The 27,691-nt window shown below is 35.0% G+C and overlaps 2 protein-coding genes across 2 annotated transcripts; one reads left to right on the top strand and one right to left on the bottom strand.

Moving 5' to 3' along the window:
* The first annotated feature begins 7,009 nt into the window (after window positions 1-7,009).
* On the top strand, window positions 7,010-9,730 carry LOC129941638 (ribonucleases P/MRP protein subunit POP1). Its single transcript, XM_056050327.1, has 2 exons — window positions 7,010-9,292; window positions 9,361-9,730. The coding sequence occupies exons 1-2, from the start codon at window positions 7,139-7,141 to the stop codon at window positions 9,697-9,699; spliced, it is 2,493 nt and encodes an 830-aa protein (XP_055906302.1). The 5' UTR covers window positions 7,010-7,138; the 3' UTR covers window positions 9,700-9,730.
* Window positions 9,731-15,335: 5,605 nt separating this feature from the next.
* Window positions 15,336-27,258, bottom strand: LOC129940783 (acyl-protein thioesterase 2). The gene is made up of 6 exons (XM_056049259.1): window positions 27,131-27,258; window positions 26,624-26,778; window positions 26,512-26,543; window positions 16,398-16,785; window positions 16,172-16,327; window positions 15,336-16,094 (listed from the first exon to the last, which is right to left on the bottom strand). The coding sequence occupies exons 2-6, from the start codon at window positions 26,672-26,674 to the stop codon at window positions 16,068-16,070; spliced, it is 654 nt and encodes a 217-aa protein (XP_055905234.1). The 5' UTR covers window positions 26,675-26,778; window positions 27,131-27,258; the 3' UTR covers window positions 15,336-16,067.
* Between the last annotated feature and the right edge of the window lie 433 nt (window positions 27,259-27,691).

Below are 27,691 nucleotides of genomic sequence, written 5' to 3'. Positions count from 1 at the left end.
TTAATGCAGGCAGCATAGGACTCCTTAAGAGGTTATTAGAGACTCGATCGGAAAAGGACATGGCAGTCTCTTGCGATTGTAGCCGTCTAACGTCGAATCGTCTCACAGTACTTCCTTGTTTAGGCTTAGACCGGGATATCCGTAGCCGTACCTTGGCTACAACGAGGTAGTGGTCCGAGTCAATGTTGGCCTCTCGGAATGTTCGGATATCCTGGATACTGGAGAAGTGTCGTGCGTCGATCGCAATATGGTCAATCTGGTTGACGGTTGATTGATCAGGAGATTTCCATGTCCCCTTGTGGATATTAAGATGCGTGAACTGCGTACTAGCTACCAGAACGTCTCGCCCCGCAGCGAAATCGACCAGCCTGAATCCGTTGTCGGAGGTAGTGTCGTGCAGGCTGTATCGCCCGATTATGCCACCAAAGATGTTTTCTCTTCCTAGCTTGGCATTAAAATCTCCTAAGACAATTTTAATGTCATAGCCAGGGCACTGCTCATATATGTCTTGTCCAAGAGCTCGAAGAATATGTCTTTGGTGTCTTCATCTTTCTCCTCTGTTGGGGCATGCGCGCATTTTAGGCTTATGTTGGCGAATTTAGCCTTGATGCGGATTGTCGTGATACGCTCGCTCACACTGTTGAAACTCAGGACTTTTAGCCTGAGCCTAGTTCCAACAACAAATCCACACTTAAATAGACACTGTCTTTGTTCTCGGTAGCAGTCGCCGTATTAGATATCGCAGTCTTTTAGTTTGCGTTTGCCCGGTCCATCCCATCGCACTTCTTGAATGGCTGTAATATCTGCCTTGCAGCAGTTTAGGGCTTCCGCTAATTGTTCGGCTGCACGTGGTCTGTTAAGGGACCTAACATTCCACGTACATATCCGAAGTTCGTTGTCCTTATTTCGTTTGCGTGGGTTGTCAACAGTGAATCCGTCCGTATCCGAGGCTTGTTGTATAAATTCAATTGTTTTATAGAACATAGCTAGTTCCTGATAACTAGAAGCTAATCAGCCCTGAATAAAGGCAAATTAAGCTTAATAATGTTTATAACTTGAAAATTCAATCTGCTTTTGTTTATTTAAACAACAAACAAACTATGATGGTGATTAAAAATATGTGTAATCAATCTCGGCCACCACTGCTTTTCATATACTATACGGAAATTTTAGCAACTTGTGTTATCTATTTATTTATTTGTTTGTTTATTTTTGCTTTTAGGGACAACACCATAACATGAGCATAGGGAATGAACAATGCGAAATTTCTGTCTGGAACAAAGTCCACACGATTTCGATGGCTGATAGACTCCATAGTTAAGCCCCATATTAGAGGAGGTTCTCATTTGTTTATTAGCATAAATTCATTGTTTAAAGTTTGAAAACCAAAACTGACGATAAGTTCAACAGCTTAGAATTCTTGAACTTTTGTTTATCCCTTTTGCATAGTACAAAGTATATCAGTCAGTTTCTTTATTGTTTTGTTTAATATCGACTGATAAATTTTTAAATATTTTATTTTCTGCTGGAACAATTATGAGAATTCTGTAATCAAGCTTGACGACAAGTGTGAAACACATTATGGGAATTTAAGCATTTTTGTTATCTGCTTTTGAGGAAAGAACATAAGATATGTGGGATATGAGCAATAGAAAATTCTGGACAAAGTCCACGTTGGTATCTGAGTATGACTAAAACTTAAGTAAATTTAGTCTTGAGGTTAACGTTCAATGTGTTACCATGATTAAAAAATTAGTATGTAGGTCAATCTGGTTTAGTTTTTGGAAGTGATAAGTAAACGATCGATCTTGATACTTCTTGAAACCTTAGTGGATGTAATATAGGCTCTACATGCGATTATACGAGGTGTGGCAATTAAGTTCCGGGAATTTGTCAATAAAAAACAAGAACATGAACTTTTAGGAAAAATTTTACTATCGACCTTCACAATAATCTCCCTTTAATTCTTGGTAGTCCTCCGAAGTTAACCCGTTTAACACCACGGTTAGAGCTTCTTGGACCTTCTGTACGTCGCCATGATGAGTTCCCTTGAGGTGCGACTTCATCTTGGGGAACAGAAAAAAGTCGCAGAGAGCAATATCGAGGCTATAGGGTGGGTGAGGCAACGTTGGGATGCGAGATAACAGATCCTCGCAAATCGATTTCCGCGTTTGTTTTTGTTCATAGGTGAGAACTTTAGGCACCATCTTTGCGCAGATCTTTCGCATGTTCAAATTCTCGTGTAACATCTTGCGAACCGTTTCCTTGTTGATGTTTAAATCGTAAGACAATGCAGGAATGCTTAGGTGAAAGTCAAACGTGATCAACATGCGCAAACGATCAACATTCACGTCGAGATTTGACGGGAACTCCTTCACGTGGATTGCCTTCCACCGATTCACGCCCTTCCTTGAACCGCTTCGCCCATTCAAACACTCGCGTTTTTGACATGCTATCGTCTCCATAAACAACCTGCAATTTTCGGGGGATTTCCGAGGGTTTTTCGACGGTTTTCACTGAAAATTGAATCACAACACGTTACTTGTAATGTACGTCACACATTTCCACTACGTCACAAAAAAAATTACTTGTAAAAAATACGCATAAAACGCAAACCAACTGTGCTATATACTTCAACTTTGAACTCTAACTAAAAGGAAGATCCCCCTTCTTAGACAGATGAATGATAACAAATAAAAAAGTGTTGCCACTTTTTAAATTATAACTAAATTTCCGGATCTTAATTTCCACACCTCGTAGTTCTATTCTATTTGAAGAGCCTTGACATACATATTAATGTAATGTCTATAGTTAACAAATTGTGTTGAATGATAAATTTGCACAAACGACACTATTGGTTCATGTGTTTAAATAGTGTGCCATTAAATCAGCTGTTTATTAAATGTCAGAGAATGAACGTCAAATATTATACGCCAAAGGCTGCGTTCAATCTCGTGTAGGATAGGCTATCCTTGATAGGTGAAAATATCAACTGTTTTGTCAGATACCAGCAATTTTCGGATACCTTTTGAATTCCTTTTAGACATCTCAGCAGTTTTGAAAAAGCTGCTCTTTTACAAGTAAAGCACTAACTTAAAGGTATCCAGATTATTTTTGAATCAGCTGTTTATAAAATGTCAAAGAATTTATGTCAATGATTATTTTTTAGTTAGTTTATTTATTAATTGAAGTTAATCCAAACAATCGATTTCATTTAAGAACACTTGAAGAAGTTAATCACAGAGATTCCAAACATTACGTATTTCCTTTACAAAAGTAAAAAAAAGGCTGGGATGCGACAAACACTGATAACTTCCCATCCCGTCAGTCGTTTCTTGCTTAAAAGTTTGTCTATATGTGCTCGTATCAATTTTTACCTAATTTGCGTACTATTTTTTGTAGATTTTATTTTTTATGTAAACATTACTCAATTTTCTGTGAAATAAAATAAGTTTGAAGCCAATATTTTTAATTTTTGAAAAGCTATTTGAGTCGAAAGCAAATTTTTACCAAGTTTTAGTATTTTTTTTAGAGTTTTATTTTTTTTTAAAAAAACTGTCAATTCGATTTTTTCAAAATTTTACTGAATGTTAACAACAATATTTTTTGAAAGATAAAAGAAAATTAAAGCCAATATATCAAATTTTTGAAAGTAATTTGAGTCGAAAATCATTTTTTACCAACTTTTGTTAATTTTTGTTCGGTTTTTAATTTTTTGTAAAAAAATACTGTCAATTCGATTTTTTTCAAAACTTTACTGAATATTGACAACAATATTTTTTGAAAGGTAAAAGAAAATTAAAGCCAATATCTCAAAGTTTTGAAAAGATATTTGAGTCGAAAATCAATTTTTACCAACTTTTATACATTTTTTTTTAGGTTTTTATTTTTTGTTAAAAAAACTGTCAATTCGATTTTTCTCAAAATTTGTCCTAATGTTGACAACAATATTTCTTATAAGATAAAATAAGTTTGAAGCCCAAATTTCAAGTTTTTGAAAAGATATCCTATTTTTACCAACTTTGATTTTTCTCAAAATTTTATCAGATATCAAAAACATTATTCTTCGTTGCACAAAATTGTTTTGGAGATGAAATCATATTTTAGTCTTAAAATTTTGGAGGTGACAAATTTTTTTTCTTCAGATTTTTTGATTTATAAAAAAAACGTTAAATGGATTTTTTTCAAAAAGTATACTTTTTTGATATCACGTCACAATTTATTATATAAAATTGAATTCAAGTCTCTAGCGTTTTTGGTTCGTAAGATATTTAGGGTTAACCAAAATTTTCACCTTTTTTTAAACTGCTATGGTAAAAAAACCACCCACGCTATTTTCTTGAGAGCCCTTTCTGCATCTTTCTGCCTTATTATCTGTATAACAACATTTATTTGAAGTCGATATCTCTTCTGGTTCTTGAGCTATGGACGACGAAAAAAACGTCGCGAACGTACGGACGTACAAACGTACGTACACACGCACACACAGACATCTTTCTAAAAATCTTTTATTTCGACTCTAGGGACCTTTAAACATCGAGAAATGTCAAAATTTTCAATTTGACAAATCGGACCCATTACAATAACTTCCTATGGGAAGTTAACAACCTCCTGGCCGATTTTTGGCTTCAATTAGATGACGATAGATTCAAGTACATAGATGAAGCTTGGATATGGAAGATTTCCATTTTTATTTGACAGATTCATTCGTTACGTCTCTTTTAAACATTTCATTATTTTCCTTCGTTCTTTTTCCTATCCTCATTTAAAATTTTTGACTCAGCAAAAAGCTTCTCATATTTATTCATTCATTTTCCAATATGACGATTTACCCTTTACACAAAACTTTAAAGGAAAATGGGCAGGATATAAATAAATATAAAGTATAGAGGCATGGTCAACTCACATTTTGACATTAGTAAGAACTGATATCACAGGTTTTTCTTGACTATTTTTTTTTAAATTAGAATGCAATTTTCTGACAGGTGTTAATTGGAATTTATTCATAATCTCTCTCCTAATTCATTGTCATATTTTGTATATTAATTGGGAATGACATAAAACGATGATACCGTTTTTTAAATCTGCATTTTTGCATGTGTTAAACTTAATTGTCAAAGTGTACAATCTACATCTGTCTTTCTCTTATAAGTTATTCCAACGTTCAAAGCAATTCTCAACGGGAACCGGAAGATAAGAATAATTAAATAAATGTACCTACATATATTAATTATTACCTTCCAGTTCAATACAATAATTTAATGTTATAAATATGCAATATATTGCATGCTGCTAACTAAGAACAAAAAGTATTATATTGCATATTGTTGTATTTGTAACCTTGAATATGACATATTTGAGGCAATAAATAATGAATTGATATTGAAATTATAATTTCTTAAAGAATACTCTTTTTATAATAGTGTAATTGTATTGTATTTTGTTTTATGTTGACCAAGGAACTTTGGAATGCCTGATGCACTTCAACTTACGATGAACTCATTTCAGTTATTCTTTTAAGAAGTTGACTATAAAATATTATCAATGACGTTCCATGTCTTTTATAGTCAATCCAAAAACTCGTGTTCCGTCAGATGGGATGTAACATTTCAAATACATAAATACAATGATCTTATGAGGCAATGTGAAATATATTGTCAAGAATTACTACTGGTTTATATCGTAATATCTTAAACGTCATTTTCGAATCGTAAGGGCGTTTGACAGTTCATGAACAGTCATTTTGTCTTAAGAATTCAGAATTGACATAAAATAAGAAGTAAGTATTTGACGTTATTTTATTACGTCATTATATTATTTCAAAAATCTTGAACCCAGCTGTATGAATATGATTCACTAATATAATTGATAGAAAAGCCGAGGATTTCATCAAGATCATACAATTGAGTCATATCAATTTGTTTGTAAAAAAAAGCTTCATAGATTAACTATGTTTACTGCCTAGAATAATCTTATAAAGTGACTAGTAACAGAGTATATTACAAAACTACAGTTACGTAGGTCCTTACTTATCAAAAAATGTCAGTCAGCTCTCGAGGTTTTAAGGTTATAGCTAAGCCACAATCACGCGCTTGATCGAGTCGACTTTGACATATTAAATAGAAACAATAGACTCTTATAAGGCAACGGGGTCATTCACTAAGCTGATGGCTACGTAATCAAGGCATTTTTGGCTACAAAGTTAGTGGGCACTGTTTCTGACGTTTCACAACCAGTCATATTATATCTTCTATTTAGTTTTATTGAATTTAAAAAGAAAAAAACATTGCATTTGCCATTAACATGACAGTTCCGGGTGGACTGGCTTTGTAGTGAAAATTTTGCATTCACAAAGCTATTTAAATTTTGATTACGTAGTCACTAGCTTTATGAATGCACCCAAAAGCTTACCTCAATTTTTTGCACGCTTTATATCGTAAGCTCAAACTCAACGCCTGGATAAACATATTTTCTATCATAGACAAACCATATGGTTTGTCTATGTTTTCTATTTTGTTGCACTTTGACAGCTGACAACTACATTGTCATTGCAATTTTGTTTGTTTTATTTTAGGATTTGTGCAATGCCTTCCCTTCCCTTTTGTTGTTTAATTTAGACAAAATAAAAGAAATAAATAAATAAATCAACAAAAATGTTGGTAAACTTTCTTCTCAACGCCCTTGTTTTGAAGCTATGTACATTAAGTTTTACAAATTATTAATTTATGACACATGATTTTGCTAAATATCGTAAAATCGGTAAGAAGCCTATCAAAAGGCCAATTGATCTAACGCTTTTTACATATGCTTATGTCACGTCAACCCAACTTTTTGTACTTTGGATTTTTAAGCGTTGAAGATATTTAATGTCATTTATCCAAGAAAATCAAAATTTTATATACAACTAAAAGAAAATCAAATTAAACTTAAATTAATTAAACACCCTGTTCACCCTTCGAAGCGCACTCTGCCAGCGAATAGAAAAACCATTCAGCGCACATGTTTGCAAAATGACGTTTAAAACATCAACAGAACGTCAAAATTCGGTTTGTTGTTATTTGGAAAATGTGTAGCATGCAAACTGATTTCCACTTTTCTTGAAATTTGTCCTTAAATTACTAAAAACCTCGCTATAAAAATGACTTCAAATAAATTAGAATACGATTCTTCCCTCGGTGGGCCCGTGACACTTCCAACTCATGTACAAACATTCCGATATGCTGCGTCCAGCATCAATGAAATCAAGAATCTTCTTGATGAAATCCGGAATCCCGTAAGTACAAAATTGGTATTTCAGACTTTGCCAAAGCATATGCGTCGTCGTGCCATGTCCCATCATCCCAAGCGTTTGCCCCGTAAGTATCGCTCCATTCATAATTCGCAAATGGCAAAAGCCGGCAAACCACCTCAAATCACCAAGCGACCTTCAAGGAAGTATCGTCGGAAGCCGAGTAATCTCCTGAAGGAGTACATTCGTCGTCAGAAGTCGCAAACATGGCTGGAGACACACATCTGGCATGCAAAACGATTTCACATGATCTCAAAGTGGGGCTATAAGCTACCCTATGCCTCATGTGATAAGACCTATCGATCTTGCTACCGTGCTTCCGCCAAACATTGTCTCCTGCAAGATATTTCCTTTCATGCCTGTGTAGAGATTCAAGGCAAATTCGATGAAATCGTAAGATGTTTTGGGGCGTTGACAAGTTCTAAATGTGGACTTGGGATTGGAGCCAAAACCTTCGCGAGTGGCCGCAGAGAGGGCAGTATTGAACTGTTCCAGGCGGGCCAATATCCAAATGGTGCCTTGGGAAAGATAAGTTTCCTCTGGAGACCTGAAGAAACTGACACCAGAACCCTATGGCTGTTTATTCACCCCGCAGCGTACACCGAAATCCTCCAAGAAATCATCAAAATCTTCGAACTGCAAAGCACTAAGATTGAAAAGGTTCCAATGAAATGCGAAAACGGCGACACGACGAATGGAAGTCCAAAGAAGAAGAAGAAAGACCTACAATTGCAATTTGTGACCAAAACCTTTGCCTATCAGCGTGCTCCCAAATATCGAAACCCATCAACCGGAATATGCCTTACAGAACTAAAAGACACCATGAACAGATTTCGCCTTACTGGACCTCTTTCGCAAGCAGTCCTGGGGAAAGCCCTGCAAGTGAAACCCAATCGAGACTCCGAGCCAGACAACTGGTTCAAGTCAACAATGAATAACAAAACCTACTCTCAAGCCCATTTGGCCCAAAATGAGTTCTGGAAAAACTGCCAAGGTGTTAATTCCCCCGGTGAACTGCTCTCGAACATGATTCTTGGCCTTAACGTCGAAGATCCCCGCATAAATCGTCCCAAAAAACGCACGAAAGCACAACCTGATCCCGCCACACAACCAAATCTCGATGTTCTCTTCGATCCTCAGAGCAGTCTCCACCAGAGTCGAATATGGGATTTCGAATTGAGGAACCAAATTTGTAGCCAAATGATGTCCACGCATGATTACTGCACCCAGCGAGAGAAGAATTGCTTAGTTCCCGGAGAACGGTGTCGGTTTGAGGAAGAAATGCAACCGGTGCCTTTGTTGCTAATACAACGACCAGGATCCCAAGACCACAACTACAAGCGATTGGGCTATGCCTGTGGATGGGATGTGATAATTCCGTCTGGTTATGGAATGTCCTTCTGGCTGTCGCTGATAATGTTCGGTGCTAAGCCAGGAGGCTTGCGAGAATTCGAATCAATCCAACGAGAACTTGGCACCGATCAATTTCTTCCAGACTCCGTGCCCGGTGTAAAGGAATCAGCTGAACGACAACTCGAGCTTAGGGTGAAGTATTTCCGGAAACCTCCAAATAAGCGGTGTAACTATCAAAAAAATTCAATTTGCAGTCCATTCAAAGCGCCACTGGGACAACTCATAAAAGAATGGTCTCCCAACGATAAGCATTTCTTTATATTGCGTGATAAGGAACTTTTGAAGAACCTCAACGTGGCCATTATCCAGAGAAGACCACTGCCCGATCTGCCTTCCTCGTGTCTTATACAAATAAATCTCCGAATGAAAACTCGTGGATGTCCTGGGGACTTTGCAATAATCTGCCTTCCCACCAATTCGGACTTTAAGAGGAATTTGAAGAGAATTAAGTTCGAAAAGAATGACCCGGTCTATACGGAGCCACTTAAGAGCGATCCAAAAGAAGCCGAAAGAAAAAAGTTGCGCCAAAGTCATAAGAAACTTCTTAAACGAATGAGGGGACGTCGAGTGCGAGAGAAGAGACGCAAACAGGTAAGAAACTGAAACCAAATCCTTTTGATGGAACAAATTATTATCACTGTCGTTATTTATTTGTTTAGGAAAAAACTGAAGGCAAAGTAACAATCCGTCCAGCAAATACCTCAACTCTTGTTATGGAACAATACAAGAAAATGTGTGAACTATGGTTACCCGAGAATTCCGATGACATTAGTTTGCGGAATCAATGTTCTCGCGAAGTCTTTGGCTATGTTACGAGATGTGATTTTAGTTATATTGAAGCAACTGTAGCTGCTATTGGTTATGTGACAGTGCCTGGACTGCAGCAACTTATGAGTATATGGAAACGTGCCAAGAATTCGGAGAAAATGGTTCTAGTTCGAGGAACCAAGAGCCGCCATTATCGTTTTGCTAGTTTTAAAATAAATTGTGAAATTTAAAAATTAAATTTTATATTTTGTATGGTTTGTTAAAAAATGTGTTGTTTTAATGTTTAGAAACATAGTTTAAATTCATGCGACAAAACTCACTTTCCAACGCTGCAAGGACAATCTTCAAAAGGTATGATACTGACTTAATTTGAAGATAAGAGTGTGGTGCTTTTGTGACCAGTGAGACGAAGCGAAGAATATCCAAGTGCTCCTCGTAAATATTTGAACAAATATACAAATCCCAAGACGGACTAGTAACTAGTTAATTTTGGGCTTCTGCTCTTGTAATTTTGATTTTTTCAACAACAGCCATAGTAACCCTGCAGGCAATTACAATCAGTCGAATACCAAGAAAAGACAAAAAGAAGTATAATTTTATAGTTGGAAAAAACACTTTTTCATCCAAAGTGACCATTGAAATAGAAACAGTTTTTGTTCAATTTATGCAAACTTTAAAACGTAGTACGGTGAAATTAATTTGCAGTAGCATTTAGTGCGTGAGTTTAATTTTATTTTGTTTTATACATAGAATTCTCGAATGGATCGCTGGCTTAATTCTGGATCATTTAAAAAAGCAAGTAAACGCTCCGCAAAGGCACCCGAAGATGCCGAAGAATCAACAACCAACTGACGGGTATGCCCAAACAAAATCATAATTTACGTAACATTATAATCCCCAGTTAATAACTTCTGTTTTTAAGCATGTAACCGCACTAAATGATTTTATTTTGTTTGTTCAATTTCGGTTTCCCGTACACTTATTTTAGCGCGAAGGAAAATGATACAATAAAAGCAGCGGTGTAAGATATTTCTGAAGGTTTTGAGTTTGATTGTTTGCCTAGTACTAGTTCCACTGTGATCAATGCTGCACAAAAAAAAAAACAGTTAAAAGGAAGTACCACGGATAATATTTGAATTTTGGATTTGCTGAGAAAAGTGAGAACAAACTTCAAAGCGTAATTTTGCGAGAAAGTGTTGCCGAACAGTGTTATGTTTCCAGCAAAAATGAAACGTCACTTTGAAGAGAATCATCCAGATTACTTCAAAAGAAAGCATGCTGAACTTACTAAATCTCAAAACATTATTACTTATTATTTAAAGACAGTGAACGAAAATGCGTTGATGGCGTCCTTCTTGCTAAGTTTACGAAGCCCATACCATTTCTGAAAACTTAATAAAGCCATGTTTTAAAAACAAAATTGTTGAAGGTTTGTTGGGTGAAAAGGCCAACAAATTAGTTGACACCGCACAGTGGTTCCAGTTGTATGGAGAGGCGGTCATAGATTGATAGAATCTGAACCACTGCACCGATTTCAATGAAATTTTCAGGGTCGATAAACTATTGTATAAGAAATCATCAGGCAAAATATCCGCCCTCTAACACGCCCACTTTTTCAAATCTTTATAAACGTGGGGGTATAACTCATCTGTTTAAATTGCTTCAAATGAAAAAAAAAATATAAATATATAACGGTAATATCTACAGAAAAGTGATATACCATTTTAAAAACCTAAAGTCTGTCCTTTTATATTGTTTTCAAATCAATGTTTTTTTATCAAAAGTTTTTGAAAAAAAATATTTCTAATTTACATAAAAAAAATGATAAAAACAAGCGTATACTGATTCTTTTTTTAAATCAGGTGCTAAATTCGCTTTGACTACTATTTGCTGTCTACATTAATTTTAATCAAACACTGAAAACTACGTGTTTTTATAAATACTAGTTTTCTAGAAAATTAAAAATTACCACTTCTTTTTTACTTTTTATTTAGAGACTTTTTTATTTTGTTTTATTTAAAAGGTAATTATATTGAGCTTATCTGTTTTGAGTTCTCATCTTTGAAAAATGTATACACATTTTTGCGATCAAATAATACAAAAAACGTTTTACTAGAACCACTTTTAGAGGTTTTCTTAATTTATATTTTCATAATATTACATAACAATATATTTTTTATAATACAACAAAAAAAGAACACCCTTTTTTAAATACTTAAATAAAACAATTTTTTTTAAGTTTAAATTAAAATAATCATACAAAGTATTTCAAAGAAACAAAAAAAAATAAATTCAAAGGATTAACACTTGTAAGGCAAATTATTCTTTTATGTTTAAAAAAGGACAAGTTCTTCATGTTCAAAGTAAAATAAATTGTAAGAAATTGCAACATACCTACCTAACTAAAAGTTTTTAGTAATGGCGTATGAGTGTGAGTTAAAAATTTTAATAAGCAGTGTGACAGATAAGTTTATTGGAAGCTTAATAAATCGTTAACTTCTTTTGGCAGTTCAGAATTTTTTTCTAGGTAACTTCCTGAGACTTGATATAAATGGATCAGAATTAAGAAGAATTCTATTCAAAAGATCCGTGTTGGTGACCAGCCGAGAATGTTTTCTGGTGTTTTCGCGTCTGAACTGCTTCACTAGCTTATTGCAAGATTCAGCAGCCTCTTCAGATAGCTCACCAATAGATAATAAAGCATAATCAATGACTTTAGAGCCATGTATTAATACTTTATGTATTGATGGAGGCAAGTTGTACCAAGGATAAGCTTCAATAAGCATTTTCGCGGTGTCTAATGCGGATTAAGTTTGCTAATTTTTTGTTTGAAATAAGCTTCTTCTTGCACAGAAAGCTCTTTTGGTTCTTTTGCAAACTGAAAACGAATTGGTCTGCCTGTGGAGGAAGGGCGGGGATTTTTCCAGATAACCATTTCTGTATCAGGAGAGCTTGACTTACAAATAAGTTGAAGAGGAACATAGGATGTGACAAATAAACTTCCATCGGAAGTTGTTGAATCTGAAAATGTCTGCTTATATTCACTATGCCCTGTACTCCCATTGAATCCTATTAAAACTAGCTCGCTCCAGACTGTAACATTATCTAAAATATATTTTTGAGATTCAACAATTCTTGTGGAAGTGTGGTCTAACAAAGATTGTAAATTAATTTCCGCCGAAGATTCCGTTACAGAAATTTCTGATGGATAACATCGCTTCTTGGCTTTCAAAACTTTCTGATAGGAAGGCAAAACATTGGGAAGTTTTGAGTGAATAAAATCTTTCAGTAATAAATATTGGTGTTTTGTTAGTTTTGCCTTGTTTATCAAAGATACCACCTCGTCCGTGTTAAAATCCAAAGAAGAATTGGATTGATCAGCTTTCTCAAGTAAAGAACTCACAGCGGAATCATCCAATTCAGATAATATTGATAACCTGCGTCGTTTTGACCTCTTCGCGCAGTCTTCGAACTTCTTTCTGAACAGCTTTCACTTCATAGATGGTTGATCTGCACTTGCCTGTTTTCTAAGAGTCCATACCTCGGTTTCGCTTAACCAGTCGCTATATTTTTCGTTCAGTCTTGTTTTCGACCGAGTTACTTGCTTCCAATATATTTTAAACCGCTTGCACAGTAAAAAAAATCCGATTTTGCAAGTGATCAATTTGAATGTTTTCAGCGTCCGGTAGAACAACGTCAAGGCCTCATACACCTTACGATTCCTCTCAGCCTCATTTTTAATATTGTTCAAAGACAGCCACATATCCAGAACCCCCAGACGTTTAAAAGAACACTTCAGACAAGCACCTTTCAAACAAAAAAAATATATGAATTATGCTGCAGTTAGAAGGAGAATGCAGAGTCAATCGCAGCCCATCGCAGCTAGACGCAGCTATATGTTGTTGTTTTTGGAACTACATATATATACGAATATTTTGGTATATGATTCATGCATGACTTTTCATGACTTTATTATTAAAAGTTTGGTGAATTGGAGAAAAAGAGACAAAACACAAATTTTGGGCTTTCTTTGTGGGAACTTGCTTTTGGTTATGAAGTAATCAAAATAATAAAACATACTTAATAAACATAGACCTTCAGTTTAAATATCCATTATTAACAAATATAAAAAAAAAAACTATTCTTAACAATATAGGACTTTAAAGCTTATTGCAAAAAGAGCACTTGCTATGACAACGATATTTGTCTGGTATGTCCCACTTCGGAAGCACAGAAGGAAAAGTTCTGTTTGTTTTTTTTGTGTAATCAGGTGGCATGGCTATTTGTAAATACTATAGGGAAATATGAGGCAATAATAACAACATCAAACTTTTACCCTATGACCTACTACGGTCCCACTGTGCATTTGTATGTATTTTCTTCAGAGATTCTATGGATTTTTTTTTTACGGGTATTACCTTTTTCGAGGAATTTACAAATTCTCTAAGAGTAATAATTCTTTTCATGAAAAGTGCTTTTCAAATTAGACGTTCAAATTCGGCTTAAAAACTATACAGTTGTGTTCATAAAAATAGCAGTGCTGGTCACATTTTATTAGGTTGTCAATTATTTAAACAACGGAAATTCTAACAAAACAATTTATCATTGTTACTTGCATCTAACGGTTTTTCATTTTCATATTAGAGACTTTTAGCTTGAAGTTATACTTTACTTTTCCCGGTGAATACACATTATTTTAAACTCTCTGGATATAGAGTGTTCATAAAAATAGCAGTGCTTTTGATTTTATAGTTAAAAAGTGTTAAAAATTCATTTTTTTTTTAATTTTTCGGTAAGTAAATATTTTAATATTTAAAGTTTTAAGTATTTGTAACATACTAGCGTATACAGAATTAATGAATATAAGCTCAAAACAAACAATGGGACGGTCAAGACACTGCACCGAAGAAATTCGAAAACTTATTAGAAAACTGCGTTTGGAGTAAAAAACCTACCAAAATACTCAAGACATTCAAGGCTGTTCAGCAAAAATAAACCGAAAATGCTAGGCCCAAAAAGGATGACTACTTAAAGAACTGACAGAAAAGTTGTTTAGTTAGCAAAAAAGAGGCTCTGGGAAAATAAGAAATGGACTTCAACTGTATGTTAACGCTGTCACAATACGAAGACGTCTTTTATAGGCGGAGTTACCAGCCCGAAGTTGACGTTGGTTTGGGTATACCAACAAGACTATGACCCAAGCATACGTCAAAAAATTCCAAATCAGTTGAAAAAGAAAAACCCAAAAATTCGAAAGAATTGTGGGAAGTAGTGTGATTTGAGGAACGCAATACCAGTCGACAGGTGCCAGGTTTTAGTGGACTCAATGCCACGTAGATGCGAAGAAGTCATAAAAAACAATGGTTATGCAACCCGTGACATGATGGTAAGTGCGTTTGACTGTCATGCGAAAGGTCTTGGGTTTGATCTCTGCTGTGCAACCTAAAGTTTTTTTTTCGCGGGTACTGACTCTTGCGAGGAATTGACAAATTCTTCAAGAGTAATTCTAGTCACAAAAAGTGCTTTGTCAAATTAGCCGTTCGGATTCGGCATATAAACTGAAGGTCCCCTCTTTCTCTGCAATTACTCGCACATAGAAATGATGGAGAGTTGTTAATCACTAGGCCCTAATTCTCAACGGATTGTTGAGTCACCTATTTTATTTATTTTAGGTTATCATGGGTCGTAAAATGATCGTATGAATCCATCTCAAGATGACAGGTTTCCATCCATATGACCTGCTTGCAGCTTTCTTATATGTTTATTCGGCATGTTGGTTGCATAGAATTTTACTATCCGTTAGCTTTCCAGTTTGATAAACCACTTTTTGAACAGAGTACCGCCTTTTGAAATAAAAACATAAACATTTTAGTAGTTTTTCTTGAATTTTTATATTTGTTAAATTTCATTACATAGTTCCAAAGATATTTCTTTTGTTTTATTAATACAAGAATGTTACAATTTTATTGTTTTTGTTTGTTTGTTGTTTTGGGAACATATTGCCCATTTTAGAAAAATAATACCTATTTCAGAAGATGCTCTATTTAAAACTTCGTAAATTTTCTATCCTCCTTGCTATCACTCTTTGAGAGTATTGGAAAACAAAATAAGATACAAACAAACAAAAATAAACTTCGAAGGAACACGTTAACAATAAAAGCTTTTTGTTTTATGTTTAAAAAATAAACCAATTATTAGAATAATGGAAACAAAAAAGAAATAAATTAAAAAATAAGTTTTAATTTAAAAAAAAAAGAAGATAAATATACACAGCTTGTTTGTTTAATCAGCTTCTCTGCTGCTGCCTTCTTCTCCTTCTCCGTCGCGTTCGTTCATCGTTCTTGAAACATAATTACATAATAATAATCTAAAATTTATTCATATAAACAATTCTATGTAAAGAGAAGTGATTTTTATTTTTAAATTTAAAATATTTAAACTATTTTGCTGTTGTTATAGTTTTGCAGTTTTTGTTTTTCTTTTAAAGTTTAAATTTTAAACTACGATTACAACTAATTTTCATTTTTTTAAGAGGACTGACTGGTTTAGATGTTGTTTTTTTAATTTTTGTTGTTGTTTGATTTTAAATTCAACCGAATTAATTCACCCAATTGGCGAGAATCGTCTGTAAATAAAAAATAAAGTATTTTTAAAAGTTATTAATTGTGAACATTTTTTGAAACGACAAAACGAAAAACTTACTTTAATCTCATTCATTTCTTCGTCGGACGAGGAGTGTGAAAGACCACCGTATGTCTTAAATGTAACATTCTTCATAAATGACTTCAACAAACTGGCACTGAGTTGCCCAAATTTATATGGCACCACAGGATCAAAGTCTCCATGAGCTTGGAAAATCTATAAAAACCACATAAGAAAGTCAACAAAATCCCAGCATAAAATTATTTGTGTCTAAAAAAATTCTTACGGGGACATCATCGGGAGATGTTTTAATTCCTGGGAATTGCTTATGCAATGGCAGCCAACATGAAAGTGCAATAACACCACCCAAACGTTGAGGGAATGTGAGAGCTGCGTAGAGTGCCAAAGCTCCACCCTGTGAGAATCCACCGACAACGATACGATTTGCAGGAATTCCAGCCGATAATTCCGACTGAATCATGGTGTGGACATTTTGTGAAGCTCTCCTAATACCTTCGTCATCCTCGGGCCCGGAGACATCAAGGGTCTTCAGGTCGAACCAAGAAGGCATCTGGAAACCGGCATTGAGTGTGACGGGCATTGTGGGTGCTGTTGGGCACACTACTTTCATGTGGGGTGGTCGGACCATGCCCAGTGCTGATATCCAGCCATGACTGTTAAAAGAAAACATAATTCCTAATTATTATATTCTGAACCACATAATTAACAAAAGTTGTAGAATATTCGAAGCATGTTTAGCAATTTTTGCAATGGAGAGGAGTCTTAAGGTTCTATCTAGACGTCTTTGAGAGCTAAAATTTCAGTATTTGGATATAATAATTTGGATAATTTAATATTGTTGCATTTTAGCAAAACATATGAAGACATACAAATTTAATGATGAATGTCTTAAGCTTCGAGCAAACCAGCACAAATTTGCTGTCCTAAGTTTCAAAAGCAGCGCCAATGCTACACGTATGTAAATCATTGTACGCAAACTCGAATGTACGATATACTAGCAGACGATGTGCGGAATCTTTCCCAAAAGCCGCACATTTGTTTTGGTTTTTCGGCAAATGTGTGACGTATTCATACGATAAGCGGAAAAGTCCGCACATTACACATTTTCGATCATATGCAGGTTTGCGATATTATAATAGATTGTTTGACATTGTGCTTCGCTCAAGGTTTGTGATTGTTGACGAAGTTTAAAACGTACATTTAATTATTAAATAAAATAAAGTTTACTGCTATTGGTGTTTTTTCATTAGATTTTGATTGAAGAAGATGAAACAATTACGGGTGAGTAGTGTGTGGACAATGGACTGGCTCCTCCTGCATCCTTCCCAATTGCATCGGGGCAGTAGATGGCAAACACGTTGTGATGGTCGCACAACCGAATTCTTATAGCGTATCTTATAAATTCAAAGGTATTACTCGATTTCAAAATTTCAAATGGCGATCATTTTTTTTTTCTTAAAGGCACGCATAGCATTGTGTTGATGAGGATAGCAGACGCGGAATACAAATTATTTTATGAAGTTGTCGGTAGCTACGGAAGACATTTGAATTATGGTGTTTTGAACCGTTCTAGTTTTGACCATGCATTTATTACCGATGCTATCAAAACTGCTTCACAACCACTACTTATATGCAAATTTGCGTTGTCGTGTTTCTGTGTTACCGCAAATGAATAGGACGGCGAGGCCGCACATTTATATGCAAACCATTTGAGTGCATGTGAAGACTGCCCCAAAGGGGTGTTCAAATGATATACGTCGATAGTCACAAATGATGACGTAAAAATTACGTCAGAATCGCAAACGTTTGCGGTCGCTCTATAGAATAAGCTTCCGATTAGTTTTTGATATTTTGTATTATTAAGTAAAGGTTCTGTTGCAGTTGTTCACCGGTAGTATTCAAGTTCTATTGGGGCATTTGAATTCCTTATGTCTTGAAGCCCAAAGCCATTTACAAGTCTTTCAATGAATTCTTTTTGCCTTAAGTAGAAGCTTAAGTAATGACGAATTTCTCCCAAATTGTTGATTTCAAAATGACTTGTAAGCAACTCTTCTACATTCTTGATAAGACATTCTGCTGTACTTGCCACGATAATGTCATCTACATATACTAATTTGTTACAGGTAAGACCTCTGCTATACTCTGTCTGCTTATTTTTGCATAAAGCTGAAATATCTGGTTGAATTTTGGACAACCGTATTCAGGCTCTGCATCAAGACGGAATCTATATTTTTTTTTGGTTCCAACATATGCAGAGAACCCTGATTTGCACATGTATGTTGTTGCAAACGGCAGAAGACTTATTTTAGCTTTTTTTGACAGTAAATTGAACTCATCTCTCAACATACACCAGAATTCTGATAAAGACTTCTTTGTTGGAAAAAGTTCATTTATCGAAAAATCTGATGCCAGGTCAATCAAGCACTCAAACTGCAGCGATGTCAGGAAAGGTGGTTTTTCCAACGCTGCAACACATATTACACAACATGTCCCCCAAAACAAAGTTGTCGTCAATGAGGAAGTTCTAACTTCAGCTCTTATTTAGGAAAGCCGAGTCAGTGTTTTTCCACGAGAAAACCACTTTACTTCTGCGTTAAGAAGTAAAGACGTATAAAGACTACCCATGTCATCACACAATACTTTAAAAAGCCTTGTATTCTTTGGCCGTGATTTAATACAGTTAATTATTTTCAAGCTTTCGTCCAACACCTCTTTAAGGGAGACCGGCATTTTGTTCATTGCGAGGGCATGGCGGTGTAGAAAGCAATATCTTCTGGTGCATCCTTTACCAATTTGCTTTATTCTTGTGACCGCACCGGACGTTTTTCCATTCAAGGCCTTGGCACCATCCCTGCATATTTTCACGCAGTTAACCCATGGTATGTCATTTACAATATACAAATTTTCAATCAAATTAAACATTTCAGCACCAGTTGTTGTAGTTGGCAACGGCTTGAAAAACAGCAGATCTTCTTGAAAGGACTGTAGATATTGGTAGCGCACAAATACTATTAAAATAGCCAACCCTGCAACATTCGTTGGCGACTTTTATTCGTAACAGTAAAGTAGCTTTCAGATTCTCCGCTAAGTTCCCTGCAAAGAGACGTCTCATTTTTGCTGCAATCATTGTAATGTTCGCAAATTACGCATTGATGTTTGGTTTCACTTGCCTCAGCGAACCCAAAATTCGGATATGATTCGCGGTACTTCCTTTTAACTGATTTTTTTTTCTGTAGCATTGATCATCGTGGAACTAGTATTAGGCAAACTACCAAACTCAAAACCTTCAGAAATCTCTAATGGCGTTGTCTCTTTTGCGTCAATTTCCTTTGCACTGAAATAAGTAGGTATACGGAAAACCGAAATTGAATAAACAAAATAAAAATATTGAAATCATATTGTGCGGTTAAATGCTTTTTTCAAATATTTCCGCCGAGCACTTGGAGCACACTTTGGGAAACCCGGGTAAAGACTTTTCTTTATTCGACAAACAATACAATTTCAATTTTAAATCCAGGCGGTTATTTCATGTAAATTTCTTCCTTTAGTTCTCCGGTAACAATGCTAATTTTACATCCATATGTTTTACTTTCATTTTGTATTCAGCCGATATAGATAAAAGAAGTCCAAAAACTGTCTGTCTTACCAAGTATACAAAAGTTTGATCATAGTCAAGTCCGTATTTCTGACTGTAGCCCTGAGCGACAAGTCTACCTTCGAATCTTTGTACACGTCCGTTGACATCACGCTTTACCTTATATAGTAGGTCCACCTGCAACCGATTATATTTGCATTCTTCGGTGGAAGTACCAATTGCCAAGTTTTATTTTTATCGAGACCTTCTATCTTTTTTTTCACAGTTTACTGCAGTTGCATGTTATAGATTTTTTTATAGTTTCTGGGCTCCTCTATAAGATCCTCTTGTACCATATTTGCCCGGTCAATGAAACTTTTTGATGACATTCCTTTATTTATTCTTGTTGATTGTCTTGGGATTGGAACAATGCCTTCTAATTATTGTTGTTGTTCCTCGACATCACGGTTATGTTCGTCAGGTTCAGCATGAAAGTCACGACTTTTTATAAGGATTGATATATTAACTTCAGATTCTTCTTTTTGTTCATTATCTCCATCTCCCTTATGAAAATCGAAATTAGTCCAGTCCATCTTTCATAGGGAGCTATTGGGATAACGTTTGAAGTTAATCTATTTTCAAGGTAGTTTGCCGTAGTAATTGCTTCTCCCCAGAATTCATATCCCAAATTCGCTTCTATAAGCATACACCGAGCCATCTTATTCAGAGACCTATTTTTCCGCTCGGTTTTTCCAATCTTCTGAGGAGTATAAGGTGTAGTACGCTGGTACTGTATGCCTTGCTATGTTTATAATCTACAATTCGAAAATCACTCACCAGTTGTTCAGTTTATACTCTTGATGGCTCCAGTATTTCAGTGGCCAAACAAACGAGGTCAATATTGAAGACACGTACCTGGTAGGCTTTGTTTTCAACTTATAAAACCTCTTGATTGCTTGATTTCAGTCTAAGTCCGCTTAAGCTACCTCTTCTTGATCTTTACTATTGATCGTACACAATTTGTTTGCAAAACTCACCGTAAATCTCTTGTCAGTTAACTTTCTGAAAAGACAGTAAGCTTTCTTGAAGATCACGTACATACAGAACATCTTGGATTCGAATAGTTGCTGCTTTGTTATTTCTGCTCACTATTTTTACTTTAAAAGCTCATTTTCCTTTTAGTTTGATTTTTTCACCGTTTGCTACAATAACCATTTCATAATTGCTTCAGTCTAAGTTAACGAAATTTGCTGCGGGACTGTTGCACCCGAATCAATAACCCAGACTTCAAATAAATTCATTGGAAGATGTAACTTTGTTTTTATTTTCCCTTTATCAGGTTGTTCTTTCATTTTTAATATTTGCGACATACTTTCAACATATGACCCTTTTTGTTGCAAAAAAAACATTTAGTGCTGTATTTGTATTTCCTTTATTTTAACTGCGACTCTTCTAGCAACTTAGCTTAACTAGTTCCAAAAACAGTTTCGTTTGATATCTAATTTCTAGTTCAGTAACGAGAGAGTAAAATGACCTGTGTAAACTACTAAGGACCATTGCAATTGTTCAATTGTTTGACACTTGATCCCCTAATGATACAAGCTTATCGAAATGTGTCGTCATACCTTGGAATGTGGCCTTCATACTTGAGTCTTAAACTACAAACTTTACGTATTATTTGCACCTTGTTGCTGAGGGTTGATTTTATAATTTGTCCCACCCATCTTCAGCTGTGTCAGCCTTTCTGACATGATGAAGTTGATTGCCTTCAACTGATAACCCAATTAGCGCCTTTGCACCACTATCCTTTTTCATCCATTCAGATGTTGTTTGATTTGGTTTTGGATTGAAAACGACTTCCCAAATATCATCCTTTCTTATTAAAAGCTCCAGCTTGTATTTCCATATATGATAGTTGCCATGTCCTAATTTATTGAAAGTTATCTTTAGTGATTCTGCCATTTGAAAATGTTATGTTGCCTCAATTATCCTTTTGCACTTCAAATTATGTGTTGCTTTCATTTCGTTTACTTTTCTATTAAGTAAGTAAGTACTTGATTTATTAACAATTTTAAAAAATAAATACATTATACATTTGTTTTTGAATTTAAAAGCTTTGGCTTTGCCATCAGCTCGACTAGCAACTTATTCATTGGTCTACATTGTTTAAAATTTCATTTTTAATTATATATTAATTTTTACATACACATATACATATACTACTTTAATCATATTCTCTCATAATCAGTTTTCTAAAGCTGCAAATTTACTTCAGATAGTTGACAATATTTGTCAAATCTGGTCCATCTAATTGTCACTTGTAGAGTGAGAGAGAATTTTTCAAAATATGAGAATCGCTTGTATTTTAAAATATATGGTGTCTGGCTGCAAGTACAGCAGTGCTTTAAGATCCTTCCACCTATCCCGATTCACCGCAACTGTGGCCACGATTGAATACCTTGAGACCGAGCCTAATTCAAAACTGATGACCTCTAAGTTGTCTTTGGTCTTCCAACGCGTCTATTACCCTGGGGATTCCATTGGACGAATTGTTTTGCTATATTGTCGTCAGGTTTCCTCAGTGTATGGCCTATCCAACGCCATTTCCGTTGCATGATGTCTACGTCCAATTTTTTCTGTCCAGTCCTATTCCACAGCTCAACGTTAGATATGGTTTGCGGCAACCGGATCTTTAGAATAGAGCGCAGACAACGGTTAACGAAAGCTTGTAGTCTGCTCGAGATGTTGACAGAGCATTTCCATGTTTCAGAAGCATATAACAGCACTGATTTGACGTTAGATTCGAAGAGTTTCAACTTGGTGCGTAGCGATATTTTACTATAGTTCCACACAGGAGAATAGATTCCAAATGCACTACGGGTTTTATTTATTCTACTGTTAACATTCAGGTCCGTTCCGTCATCGAGAGCTATAAAACTTCCCAGATAATTAAATTGCTCGACCTTATGGTCCCCTGCCTTAGAACAACTTGTGTGCTTTGGCCCGTGGTCATTAATTTGGTCTTATTTGTGTTAATCCTTAAGCCAGCCACCTCTCCATTTAATTGCAGTGAATTACACATCTGATTTAAGCCTGCCGTGTTGTTAGCCATGAGACATATATAGTCAGCATAATCTATGTGGCTAAGCTTGTCAAACAGACTCCATTGGATACCGTGACTTTCATTTGTACCCACCGTGTCAGTCATCACATCGTCAATCGCCAGCAAAAACAGAAATCTTCTTGTCTTACTCCTTGACAGCCTGCACGAGTTTAAGCAAAATACGGGAAGCTACCTCAGGGTCTGCTTTTAGGAATTTTGCGGGAATACCATCAAGTCCAGCTGCTTTGTTTTTTTTAGAAGATGTATCGCATTACTTATCTCTGCACTTGTTGGGGTAGTAGTATCAATACCCCTAGAAGATCTGCGCAAAAATCTATTGTGGATTCAATTCTGCACAAAAGTGCTCCTTCCATCTTTGTAGCTGATCTTCTATCGTCACTAAAAGGTTGCCGTTCAAATCTAACACGGGATGGTTAATGTTAGCGCTACTACACTGTCCGACAATGACCTTAGTGATTTTATATAGCTTCCTTTCGTCCCCTCTTCCTGCAGCATGTTCCGCATTTTCCGCAAGTTTGTCCACCCTTGCCCTCTTGTCACGTCTCACACACCGCTGCACTGTCTCATGAGATGCTCTATACTCGTTTCGTAGAACCAATTTCTGAATTGATTCTAATTTAAGTGTTATTCGATATGTGATTTTTCCCAGGTGTCTTGGGAAATCCAGGAATCTCTAGCTCTTGTCTGTCTGGGTATAGTTTCAGTTCCAGCTTCCATGTAAGCGCTCTGAATTTGGCCCCACAAAATATCTACCGATAAGCCAGCATTTTGTATGTTCGATGCTTTGTCGCCGAGTATGGTGACGAAATTACGACGTACCTTAGGGTCATTTAGAACGCTTGTTGAATCACAAATATTTTAAAATATGCTTATAAAATGGAAGCAGTCTTCTCTGGATTTATAATTACAGAGTAAACAGACTGGTTGAACTTCCCCTCTTACTTTGAAAATTAAAGAAATATCCTTGTAGCTTAAAAAATCATTGAAATAGTTATTGTTACCCAGATTAAATTGTAACTGGTTATATAATATTGGACTTTCTGGTTCAATAGTTGTTTTTACAAGTTGATTACGAACCGAATATATAAATAAAGTAACTAACGATTAAAATATTTCATATGATTATCGAAAAGCTAATTATGACGGTATGGTTGATTATCTTTTGTCTTTTTCTTGGAATGACATTTTTTGTTCATCTGAATTTTATAGACTAATTTCAATCGGTTTACACTTTAGATACTCCCCTACCCAGAAACTACTTTGCATCAGTAGATTGGTCAATATAGGTTCTCTACTTTTTTCTTTTTTAGGTTCTCTTTTGAAGTAGAAGGTTTTATCTAAATTGAAGGGCCTGATGGGATTCCTGCTATTTTGTAAAAAAATGTGGTATTGCAATAGTTCGTGGATTTTTTAATCTTTTCATAACCAAAGGGCAATTCTTGGATTGCTGGAATGTTTCATTCTTATCGCCAATTTTCAAATCGGGCTCGAAACAGGATGTAACCAATTACAGATCCATTCGTAAAATTGCTTGTATTTCAAAAGTATTTGAAAAGTTAGTTTGCAACAGGTTAACTGTGTTATTTCAGAACCATATTTCGGTTTCTCAACATGGGTTTGTAGCAGGGAAATGACAAACTTAGCATTAATAAGCAATAACAATATTACAAATATGGAAAAAGGGTTGAAAACAAATGTTATTTTTACAGATTTTGCAAAGGCATTTGACAGAGTTAACCATCAGATCTTAATAAACAAACTAACTTCTCTAGGTATTCACTTTTCCTTACTAAAGTGGCTTAAATAATATTAAGCTGGTAGAATTTAAATAGTAAAAGTTGATAGCTCATTCTCGAAATATATATCGGTCCCATCTGGTGTTCCACAAGGAAGCCATTTGGGTCCATTATTATTCTTGTTGTTTGTAAATGATATACCGGATATTTTTCATAATCCAAACTGCCTTCTTTCGTCGTCGTGATCTCAAACTTTATCGTAAGATTTCTTGTGAAGCCGATTGTGTTCTTCTTTTGGAAGACCTGTTAAGGCTCGATAATTGGTGCAAGCTAAATCACCTACTGTTAAATGCTTCTTAATTGCAAGTCTTGTCGTGTTGCTGAAGTTCTAATCCCATAGTGTTTGATTATACTATCAACCATGTAAATTAAGAGCGTGTAACAAGAAAGAAGGATCTAGAATTAATCTTAGATACAAAACCTTCCTTCTTACCGCACTATGGTTATATCATATACAGAGCAAACCAAATGCTTGGTTTCTTAAAAAGAAACGCCAAGGAATTCTCAGATTCATATACCTTAAAATCTCTGCACAATTCACTGGTAAGGTCAGTTCTTGAATACTGTAGCTTTATTTGGAACGCTTATTACAATAATTCAATAGACAGAATTCAAAAAGTTCAGTAACATTTTACAAGGTATGAATTTTATAAGTTAAACTGGAGGATTGTAAGGCCTTCTTATTATACGCGATGCTTATTATTTGGTATGCAATCTCTTTATGATCGTAGGACTTATTTTTCAGCAATGTTTATAAGAGACATAGTACCATTTCATATCAATTGTCTACCTCTACGAAGACTAGTTAACTGTGTAAATGCACCCTCTTGAACTACACGCTACCGGTTTCATTTTTATGAGCAGTTTCATCGTAAAAATTATGGCAGGAATGCACCCATTACGCGTTGCACAAGAGAAGTGAAATTAATTTGCAATAGGAATGATTTTAATCTTGATGTTTCGAGAGAATCATTTAAAAAATATGTTTTAAATAATTTTTAAACTGTAACCTCCTAAAAAATGCTAAGACATAATCTTTTTTTTATAATTAAGTTGTATTTATCAAATGATTATAAATAAAAATTGTAATTTATATTAATATTATAGTAATCTGATTGATGTAACTACAATTTCATATCAGGTAGAGTGATAAGAGATAACAAAGTATTTAATAAATTAATAATTTGAATAGACGAATGTATAATTAATAAATTAATGTCAATGAAACTCAAAAGTAAGAAAAGCTCCTATAATTTTGGCCATAGCTGTGCATCATTACTAATAATATTTATTATTTATAACGACACAACATGTAGTACCCTTCCAGGTACATGTGTAAATAGTTAATTAACCTGATTTGTATCAAAATTCTCTCTTAGGAAGGAACCTACATACTGTCATGTCATGTTTCATATGTACCTACCTACATAAAGTATATCTACAAACAACCAAAATGTTAAATCTCCTTCCTATTTATTCCTTTGAACTTTTCAAGGTTAAACCTGTGTATGTAGGTACCAAAAGGAGAACAGTAATTTGTACAACCTTCTTCCCAACCAAAATGGATGGGAGATGGGTTGAATTTGTATTTGTCCTTATGCTTCAGAGAATATGTTTAGATTTTTGTGAGACTTTCTTTGACCGAGCAAGTGTGAAAATGAGCCAGACAATCACATCCCCCCTCTTTTGCTGCTTGCGTGCTCTTTAAATGCGATTTGATTACATAACATGAGTCGTCGACAACATTTTATGTGAAATGTAGAAAAAAAGAAAAGTACTCAAAGTAATTATCACCAATTGTATTTGTTGTAATGATAACCTTTATAAAAGGGTGGTTGTTCATTTGTTAAAGGTTTATTCTACTCTTTTTCAAATAGGTACTCACCCTGTGTCACCAAGGCCATGCATGAATATCAACTGAAATTTTTAACAAATTAAAGAATAATAAATTTTATATGTTTGAATAAAAAGAACCAAATCATTTCATGATAACTTACGGTAGAGGTATGCTTAGCGGTAGCTTCTAAAACCACTGGACTTATGGACATCTTTGATTTTGTATAATTTCTTTAGTTAATCTCAAAAAATAAAACAGGATGGATTTTCTCAACAGCTCTCGTTCGAGTTCGTGTTCAAGTCAGCGGTGCGGTGACTGTTGGCATTTGGAATTAATACAAATTGTTAAAATATTGATTTCTCAAAAAGAACAATTAAATGTTTTAATTTATTCACATGCAACCATATAACGTGGAACATAATGAAGAAGTAGATTAAACAATAAACACAAAATGTTTAAGTCAGTATTATTCTTTCTTTGTAAAAAGTATTTTAAAAAGAAGCAAGTGCGAATCTTGCAAAACGTGTAACACCGTAATTTATGTTCATGTTCACTGATTGATGAATTTTTAAATTAATTCCAAGTTGGAAGGTTTTTCATCATTATTTATAAATTCGTTGTTTTGCAGTATCAATTAGGTTTTTTAGTTTTGTTTTCGGAAACTTACTTTTTCGTGTTTTTTTCAGAATAAGCAGGATTCAAGTTTCTTTTTAGAATTTTTGGCAGACCTCGACTTGCACTCACCTGAAAAATAGAACTTTTTTCGTTTTCTGAAAGTTAAGAGAAGAAATGGATAAAGTAAAACGTCAAAAGTGAAGTGAGGTGAAGCGAATTTATTAAGGCAGGGTGCACATTAGGGGAATTGTCTAATTCCACACGAAGAAAATTTAAGGCATTGTGTTCACTTAGCAAATTAGTTGTAGGAAACTTAAAAATGCTGAAAGTTGCTCGAAGATACTGGCAATAGCAAGAAATTAAGTCGGAGTCTGTCAAAATAAGTTTTTAAACCATTTTCTTTTCAGTTGATATTGTCAAAGTGCAACTACGCAAGCAATTGGCAAAATTGTGAAGCGTTTTGAAGAGACTCGATTGGTTGCAGATATTGTAAGGCCAGTGCGTCATCGTTTCGCTCTTACCACTGAAAATATCGCTGCTATAAGTGAAAGTTTTGCCGCAGACCCAAATGTGTCGATTTTTCGTCGTTCTCAAGAATTAAGACTGTCTCACG

Source organism: Eupeodes corollae, chromosome 1 (assembly GCF_945859685.1).
Source record: "Eupeodes corollae chromosome 1, idEupCoro1.1, whole genome shotgun sequence".
Classification (NCBI taxonomy): Eukaryota; Metazoa; Arthropoda; class Insecta; order Diptera; family Syrphidae; genus Eupeodes; species Eupeodes corollae.
The sequence above is the reverse complement of the archived record's forward strand: the minus strand, read 5'-3'. Positions and strand labels throughout refer to the sequence as shown.

Excerpts from the sequence above, each read along its gene's own strand:
- LOC129941638 (XM_056050327.1), top strand. The coding sequence starts at position 7,139 with ATGACTTCAAATAAATTAGAATACGATTCTTCCCTCGGTGGGCCCGTG. Across the intron at positions 9,293-9,360 it reads GAGAGAAGAGACGCAAACAG|GAAAAAACTGAAGGCAAAGT; the intron begins GTAAGAAACTGA and ends TTATTTGTTTAG.
- LOC129940783 (XM_056049259.1), bottom strand. The coding sequence starts at position 26,674 with ATGTCCATAAGTCCAGTGGTTTTAGAAGCTACCGCTAAGCATACCTCT. Across the intron at positions 16,786-26,511 it reads CATGGCCTTGGTGACACAGG|TCATGGCTGGATATCAGCAC; the intron begins GTGAGTACCTAT and ends TTCTTTTAACAG. Across the intron at positions 16,328-16,397 it reads CATCTCCCGATGATGTCCCC|ATTTTCCAAGCTCATGGAGA; the intron begins GTAAGAATTTTT and ends TGGTTTTTATAG.